Raw genomic sequence first — 9,262 nt, forward strand, 5'->3', positions numbered from 1 at the left:
TATAAATTGATACAGCACTTTAGTTAAAAATGGATGAACACTTCTAGTCCATAAATGTAATGTGAGGCTGGTTTCAATGTCAGTCATAAATGATCATTATTGAGAGTGCTGAGAAAATACTGGTGTTTCCTCACTGAATTCTTTCATTTTAATGATCATTTATTTGTAACTAAATGAGAAACAATTTCTACCTGTTAAAAGAATTCTCTTATTTTATCACATATCATGTTTAATTACCAGTTCAATTAACATCTCTATGGACATCCTTAGCAAGCACCCTGATTGACTGTAAACAATCTCTGACCAATTACATGATGGTTTTGACAAGAGGATAGCAAGTATGCCATGTGCAAACTGAATGTCATGTGCATCTGTTTTAATTTTCAGTAAAAATTGAACCCCAAATTGTGCTCATGTAATGGTAAAAGCTGAATGGCAATGGTTTATCTGAAAATTGCGAGGGTTTATCTGTAAATTCAGATATTTTTGAATAAATAAAAGCATTTAAAATTTCTTTATTCAAACACAATATAACATGACTCTACAATGCACATCTTTCTATTTAATTTACCGAAAGTATTAAGACAGGGCAAGTAGCTGAACATCACATAAATGGTCGGACAGACACATCGCATGTAACAGTGGGGTGATAAATAAAAAAAAAATTACCATTATTTTTTTCAGCAAGCTTGACAATTTTTACAGGTTAGAAATCAGAATACACAAGTTTATACCAAACATCCATAGTTTTATGTACTTGCAATAATTAAAAAGAGCTATTTTAATTTTTTTATGTAGACACATCCCATTCTGATCTGTCTGGAACGTAATGTTTTCAGACATGACAGAGAAAATTAATAATTAACAAACACATATTTTTAGTTAAAAATAAATTATCACTGTAGCACATGAAAATATATAAGTAACATTTATAAGCAATTAGAGTCTGAAATGCTTTTCAACAAGCAGTAGCATCTGATAGTAGACTGCATACACAGCCAAATTCACACATGTATTGGCCTCTGTAATTCAGTATATCACCCGACTGATAATTTTAAATCAAGTCCATCAAAGCACTTTAACAAAACAATATAATTGCTAAGGACAAGATTTACTCTTACCATATCTTGGATCCTTCAAATCTAACAAGCTGAAATATTTGAATTCTTCACCACCAATTGTTAGGGTCTTGAGGAGACTCTCATAGGGTCCAACTCCTGAAATAAGACATATTTTAGCACAATTAACCCCTTCAGAACATCTCTATTCACACTGCCTGCTGTCTGGAAGAGGTTAATTTTGAAGACACATGCAATGAAATATCCAGATACAAATAACACTGGTCGACAGTGAAATCATTACTGACTTGAAAAGGCCCTAATCTGTAGTATTTTGGTGTGCCGAACACGAATATAACCGTGAAAAATTTGTATTGGCTCTCGTTTTGAAGATATTCATATACCTCATTTTCTATGTTTCACTGTGTAAATTTCTCCAGTAGGACTGCAGCAACATCCGGAATAATGATGTAACATTGCATAATACCATCATGCTCACGTCATCCACAGTTGATTGCATCATTTTCTGATGCAATGCAATACTAATGCCATGCGGCTGCTGAAGTAAGTTGACGTCAGCAGTGTACTATACATGTGTAGGCCTATTATACTAATGCCAGGCGGCTGCTGAAGCTGACGTAAGCAGTGTACTATATAAAGCCCAATCAGATAGGTTCAGCATTTAAAATATTTTAGACGTTGTGCGAGACAGTTCAAGCTACTGTTACATAAAACTTATTATTTTATCCATTTACGTACAATAAAGAACAGTAATGCCTCGAAAGTGTGTTAATACCGCGGACAATTTTTGCTATATTTGTGGGGAAGTGACATTTGCCAACCAGAAGAAAAGTATCAATTCTCAAGTGAAGAAGGCATATCATCTTTACTTCGGATGCAAGGTTGGTGACCAAGACAAGCCTTGGGCTCCGCATATATGCTGTGCTACATGTACAACACAGCTTTCACAGTGGTTGAATTGCAAAAGGTCATCAATGCCGTTTGCAGTCCCAGTGGTGTGGAGAGAGCCAAGCAACCACCTAAATGACTGTTACTTCTGCTTGGTTCCTCCTCTTTCCGGCGGAATAACGAAGCGAAAGAAGTCGAGAATAGTCTACCCAAACATTCCGTCTGCATTGAGACCAGTTCCACATGGTGAGGGACTTCCTATTCCAGAACCTCCAGCAGAATATTCTCTTGATTCATCTGACGAAGACAAAGGTGAGTCGACCTGTTCTTCTCCTGGTCCATCAGCATGCAGTGATCCAGATTTTCACTGTGGTGCATCATCAACCCCACACAGAATAACACAGGAAGAACTAAATGACCTGATTCGTGATTTGGACTTATCAAAGAACAAGGCAGAATTGCTAGGATCAAGACTCCAACAATGGAATCTTCTAGAAGAAGATGTCACAATTACTGCATATCGAAAGCGCCACCAGCAATTGGAGCCTTTCTTCAGAAAGGAAAGTAATCTGATATTCTGTTCCGATATTGAGGGTCTCATGAATGCTTTAAAAATCACTCATGACCCACAAGAATGGAGACTATTTGTGGACTCTTCGAAACTGAGTCTCAAGGCTGTGCTTTTGCACAATGGAAACATTCTTCCATCTTATCCAGTAGTGTATGCTGTCCACATGAAAGAGACATACGATAACTTAAGGCAGCTACTGAATTCCATTGAGTATAACAAGTACAGCTGGCACCTCTGTGGTGATTTGAAGGTAGTTGCCCTTTTAATGGGACTGCAGCAAGGATATACAAAATACATGTGTTTCTTATGCGAGTGGGATAGCCGAGCAAGGGAAATGCACTACATGAGGAAGGAATGGACTCACAGGCAGAATGTAGCCATTGGAGAGAAGAATATCCAACACCCAGCTCTGGTTGAGGCTCAGAAAATCTTGCTACCACCCCTTCACATCAAACTAGGTTTGATGAAGAACTTCGTGAAAGCCATTGACCGGACTTTGCCAGCATTCCGATACCTGCATGAAAAATTCCCTCGACTCAGCGAAGCAAAGATTAAAGAGGGAGTTTTTGTGGGTCCTCAGATTCGAGAGCTTTTCAAAGATGACCGGTTCAACAACTTGCTGGAAGGTGACGCGAAACAAGCATGGAATGCTTTTCGCCTAGTTTCTACAAACTTCCTCGGAAATGTTAGGGCAGAAAACTATAAGGAACTAGTAGAAGACATGTTGATGAAGTATAAGAAACTTGGCTGCAATATGTCTCTAAAGATTCACTTCCTTCATTCCCATTTGGATTTCTTTCCTAGCAACTGTGGTATTGTTAGTGATGAACACGGCGAACGTTTTCATCAAGATATCGCAACAATGGAACAAAGATACCAGGGAAAATGGTCCACTACAATGCTGGCTGACTACTGCTGGACACTCCTCAGAGATGCTCCCGAACAGCTGTACAAGAGACAGGCGAAGAAATCTAAGATGTAGTCAATGACTTGATTTTTTATAGGTAGGCTATTACAGTTGACCTTTTACTATTGGAATGCATTTCGTTATGTAAACATTAATTTCTTGCAGATTACAAAAAAACTAGAGCCAATTTTGCAATTTGACTGTCATATTCGTGTTCAGCACATAAAAATTGATAAGAATTGACTAATTTTATTTCAGTAACATGACTTTTGTAAAAATTTGTTGTCCAGTGTAACCTGCTGGGAAAACAGAAATCAGATATCTATAAAATGTATTTGCAGGAGACAGAGTTTGAACTGTTAATTCCAAATTAGGGGTGAGGTGACCTCCAACTGTCAAATCCAAAAATCACTGTCAATACATACCATGTCAGAATAATAAAATACCTTATTTCCAAGGCTAAGAAGCACACAACTACCATGGATGTAGACTCATATAATGAGCTGCTACTGATTTAAGCATGTAATGGTCATGAAACCTGGGAAAGAAGTTTAAACTCCCGTGACCGATAGATCTGTTTTGATTTCTGCATCTGTACTACTACACACAATGACACCATATCCTGCCCCATCTGTGTCAAATCTGCTGGTTTATGCAGTTCACTTCAAATAAAAACAAAACCCAGGTCCTGATCTGCAAACAGACTATGCTGCAGCATGTATAATATTGTAGTTACACGAGATGATTATACTCCAGAAATACAGTATTAAAACATATGCTTTATCCAATATTCAGCAAGAGGAATAAAGCAATTGACTAATAATCACCCAATGGACAACTGCTATCACCTGGTGTTTGTTCAGTACCTGCTGGAAGAGAAACCGACAATTGACTGATGGTGACATAGTGAAGTGGGGTAACTAAAAATATCACTTTCATCCAATAGTGAATGATTGGAATCAGTTACCATGGTATATCCTTGGGAAAGGCATTTCACTCCTCTTGACTTGGCACTAAATAACCTACTTATGTTGCATGAAACACTGCAAAAAACACTATATCAAATCAAACCTGATGTAAACAAATACATTGTACCATCACAGTTTATGCTTAACAATATTTCCAAACAACATTCATGTCTGACTTTATTCCATCAACTTTGAACAAAATGGATTTTCCTTTAATAATAAATAATGAGAAGATGGATTATACAAAAAATAAATACAAGGGCCATTTGACTCTAAAGCAGAATACAAAACGTATGCATGTAACTAAGTTAACAGGTACAAACAATTCTGATCACAGGACCCTCAACTGCTTCATGTTTTCGGGTGTTTGTCATGTCACAGTATAGGGTGCTGGACTTGTCACCTAAATCAGGGAACTTCAAATAGAATGAACTCTATTTTCTCGATCACATTCAACCCATGAACAATTTATTTTCCAGTGTGTCTTACATTGCATTATTTTTTTGGCCATTTCAGGACAATTTTCTTAAGTTTCAGGATCTGAAACTTTTCTGATTTGCCAAAGAATCTGAAGCCAAAGTTAAATAAACTCATGACTTCTATTGATCACCCATTAACTGGGACCTGAATTTGTGTAGAAGTGTCGATACGGGCTGAAAAGTTTGCAAGATGTTCCTGAAAATTATGCCTCTTGTTCCCCTATCAGTCAACTGGGAAACACTACACAAATTTTTTACTTATGCAGTAAGACATTTACCTAAATATAAATATCATGGAGGCATCATACATTGTAGGACTACCAGTACACAGTTGTGCAATCAATATACTCCAACGCTGTATTATCATGGGCTCTATATTATGGTAGCAAACCGGATTTTTCCATAAATTTTGGACATGCGCCATCTAGCAGTTGTTTACAGATGTAAAGCTGTAGCCAGTAAGGATGCAAATATCTTACAGCATAATTTCATCTCAATTGTATAAAAAAATTAAAAGTTTATATTTAAAAAGAATGAACATCACCTTTTTCAAAAGTGCATGCAATTTTGTTAATCATATACAAAACTTCAGTCGAACTTGCTCAGAGGTCTCGCTAGGATTTTAAAACTCTGAGTCCAGGACTCCCATTTTGGTAAAAATAGGAGTCCCACCATCAAAAGTTGCAGTCCCTTCTTTCCTATAGAATCAACACAGACATGAGTGCTTTTTATAATGTAATCACTCACTATAATATAGCTTCATTACAACAGTCCACAGCAGCACCTTCATGCTGGGCTCCATTTTCACAGAGCCTGCTGTGTGGTGCGACCGAGTGCCTGGCGGGATAACTGGGTGGGCAGACTGGGCTCGTTAGCCTTGGCAGGCAACCAGTCTAAGAGAAGGGAAACTCTGACTCCAAACCCGGGCAGATGATGCCCATTAGCCTTGTCGGGCAGTTCATCTAGGAGAAGGAAACTCTGATTCAAAACCCACCAAGTCCAATCCATTGGATGATGGCTCCACTGTTTTTTGGATATCTTCGGGAGAAGGAAAGGCTACGGGAGTAAACCCAGACAGAAAATCTGGAGTGGAGTCTCCAAGGCAGCTAGGTGTCGACTACGACTTCCTTCCGGCACCTCCTGCATCCAAACTTGTGCCAAATGTCATGCTCAGCATTCCTTTGGACCCCTTCCAGCAAGGACAAGAGGGGGATCCTGGCGTCTGAGCAGCCCAGGATCTCCATACACCACGCCCAGGCTTGCACCCTGGAGAGGACACCAAGGGCGCTATTCGCATGGTCTCTCGCAACTGAGTCACCAATGATGATGACAACAGTCCAGTGACATGATCGCAAAAGTTATGGTTTATTTATTTATATACGTTATTTGTAGTAATTTTAGGCAAATAAATAGTATCCGATTTGCTGTCTTTCCCCATATTTTCGCAAATATGTGTCAAGTCAGAAAACAGATTAGACCTTAAAGCGCATCTCGCAAATTCCACAACATAGCATTGTCCCATACGTTTCTGACCTTCATAATTTGCATTTTATTGTTAAATCTTTAATAAAATAAGTCCTAGGCTTTGGTTTCAATGATTTGTATATTTTTTTCTGAATATATCTGATTTAAGAAAACTGACAATCTAATAAACTGGTACATCCCAGACTCAGCAAAGTCCGCCATTATTTCCTGTTATACCTACTGGTTCACTTGGAGTTTCAAACTAATTTTGTGACGAAATAGTGTATAAGAGGCAGTTAATAAATATCCAGATCACAGATTCTGATCTTAAAACACAAGTTTGTATGTTTTATCATCAACGTATATCATGCAGGAAACTGTTAGTTGCTACATTACTCGGAAAAGGGTTAATGGTCAATCAGCTTTCAAAACATAATGCTTGTGAATGGGCAAGAGTTTGTTTGTCAACGTAACTGATATAAAAACTAAGCCTAGCAACTGATGCCTTAATGAATGCATTTTTCTACAACACTAGAACTAACTGAAGAAGGCAAAATTTACACTTTTAGGCGACTTGTCACCCACTTACAAATGGTATTTCGTTTAAGTCTCAACATCTCTTGATTCTGAGGTCAAGTGCACTGCTTATTCCGCTACATTCGGAAATAAACACAATAATGAAAGCTAAAGTTGTTTATTTAATGTACTTTTATAAATGACCACATGTACATCTCTGGGTCTTTCTGCCTCTGAATGCAATCACTGTAAATATCAGTACCTTTTCACCTGGCCGCTAGTCAAACCCTTTGAACTTGCCGCCCAGCTATTGCATCATGTTCTTTTTTATGTACTCTTATAAAATGGCAACATATATGTACATGTACATCAAGGGGTCTTTCAGTCACTGAATTCTGTCATTGTAAATATCAGCACAGCTAACTGATCAACACATTTTCCCACAAAGTAGGTGACTGAATCAGGACTGGCAAGTCTTTGAATTTTGCTGCACACCTATTACATGCATACGGAGGACTCCCGCCTCAGTGATTTTCTGCATCCCAGATCAAATATTGGCATCCAAATACACGTAATTAAGCGTTTCCGAGATCTCTGTTGCTATACCTGCATTGGCTTTAATTATGAAATGTATTCAGAATCAGTATATCGTCTGATTGTGATGTACATGCCCTTACAAGGCTTAGCTTGCAATTTGGACCAATTTTGGCAAAATGTTGCTCTTGATCATACATCTCATAATCAATAACATATGTAAATAAAAAATACAATAACAGTTAAACTTTCTTGCAATCTGTAATATTTCAATAACAATAATAATATTTTTATATATTTATATTTCTTTGCCCACATTGCATTTAAAATTCACATAAAGTTAAATAATATTTGTTTTTAATTTGTAATGTTATTCATGGATTTCTACTTAAATCACATTTGTAAGTTCGATTTGATCATTGGATCCTTTCATTTTTTGTTGAAATATTCTGCCAGTACAAGTGTGGACATTCCTTCTCATAGTTAAGTTGCAATTTATGTTTATTATAATACATGCATGCTACCAAACCTAAGTTAGGCAAATACCGCGATAATAAAAGAGTTGTTTCCCTATGGTACGTTTATCTGGGTCAGCCACCATATGCTGTTTTATTTACAATTAGTCACTTCAATTGACAAAGACTTTTTTTTATATAGGAATTGAAAGAGAGAAAGTCATATAAACTTTATAAATTATATGCAAGTAGCAATAGCAAAACTGTTTTAATTATGTAACGATAACAACATGAAGTATCACGATAATACATCGTTCCGGGCTACGTAAAACTTAACACTTGCGAACACTTAGTATCAGTTTTCTTCATTTCACTTTTAGACAACTCAGACATGTTTGAGAATCTATTGCTGCTACGCCGTGATGTCATTCCTCTCAAACAAACAAGTCCTACTAATTGAACCAGTGCCAGTGATCGAAAACAGGTGATACATAAGAAAGTATAGGTCAGCATAAATTTTTAATATATTTTGAAGACAAAAATTAAAATATCTTTTTCAACATATCCATTGTAAATAATCTATAAAATCGCTGAATTGCTGTACACTGTTAAGGGCAATATTCATTAATGGCTCGAATAGTTTTGTTACAAACCTTTCTGCTCGAACGCCATTTTGCACTTGCTCGAAATCACGTGCATGCGGAAAATGTCACGCGAAGTCCAATTGGTTAATAATATGAGGCTGGAAGTTTTATTAAAAATTATAAAACGTAAAATTGATTTTATTATGGGGATTTCATTTTTCATTAGAAAATCTTGGAAACTAAAGAGTAAACTTAGTTTAAATAATATATATAAATTAGACCTGTACTGAAGAGGAAAATTAAATCCAGTTACGGACAAAACACAGGTAACAAGGCTATTCCGGACCAGGAATGTTTGCCCCAAATTACGGACTGACTCGGCCCAGATTACGGACTGATTTGGACCAAATTAAATATTTTAAAGTTCTTTCCGGGATTTAAAAGTGACAAATACATTTGTATAAAACATTATTTTCCACGTACGTTTAGTAGTTCAAATATTCATTTAAGGGAATAAAACCCCGAGAGTGTATGTGTGTGTGTGTGTGTGGATGCATGCATGCATGCATGCATGAATGCATGCATGCATGCATGTATGTATGTATGTATGTATGTATGTATTTCACGGGGGGGGGGGGACAGTCTAAAGACCAATGTTCGTTCTCTTGACAATGATAACAGGTATCTTCACTTTTGTCTCTTCTGACACCGTTCTTACTTTCTTGACGGTCTGGACACTATGTAGCCCAAATACCCCTTATTCTTACAGATATAGCAAGTATCTTGACTTTTATCTCAAAAGAAGGGGAGTAGTCCG

The 9,262-nt window shown here is 37.1% G+C and overlaps 1 protein-coding gene across 2 annotated transcripts in view; it reads right to left on the bottom strand.

Annotated features, from left to right (window-relative positions):
* The window catches only part of LOC149794150 (cytoplasmic aconitate hydratase-like), a 145,057-nt gene extending 136,503 nt beyond the window's left edge, over positions 1-8,554 (bottom strand). For both annotated transcript variants that reach the window (XM_089968226.1, XM_089968225.1), the window contains exons 1-2: positions 8,515-8,554; positions 1,122-1,217 (exon numbers count right to left, since the gene is read on the bottom strand). In XM_089968226.1, coding sequence (XP_089824352.1) covers positions 1,122-1,217; positions 8,515-8,533 — 115 coding nt within the window. In that variant the 5' untranslated portion in view covers positions 8,534-8,554. The remainder of the gene's footprint in view (positions 1-1,121; positions 1,218-8,514) is intronic.
* Positions 8,555-9,262: the final 708 nt, after the last annotated feature.

The sequence above is a fragment of the Sinohyriopsis cumingii genome, chromosome 8 (assembly GCF_028554795.1).
Source record: "Sinohyriopsis cumingii isolate HCF-2022 chromosome 8, ASM2855479v2, whole genome shotgun sequence".
Taxonomy (NCBI): Eukaryota; Metazoa; Mollusca; class Bivalvia; order Unionida; family Unionidae; genus Sinohyriopsis; species Sinohyriopsis cumingii.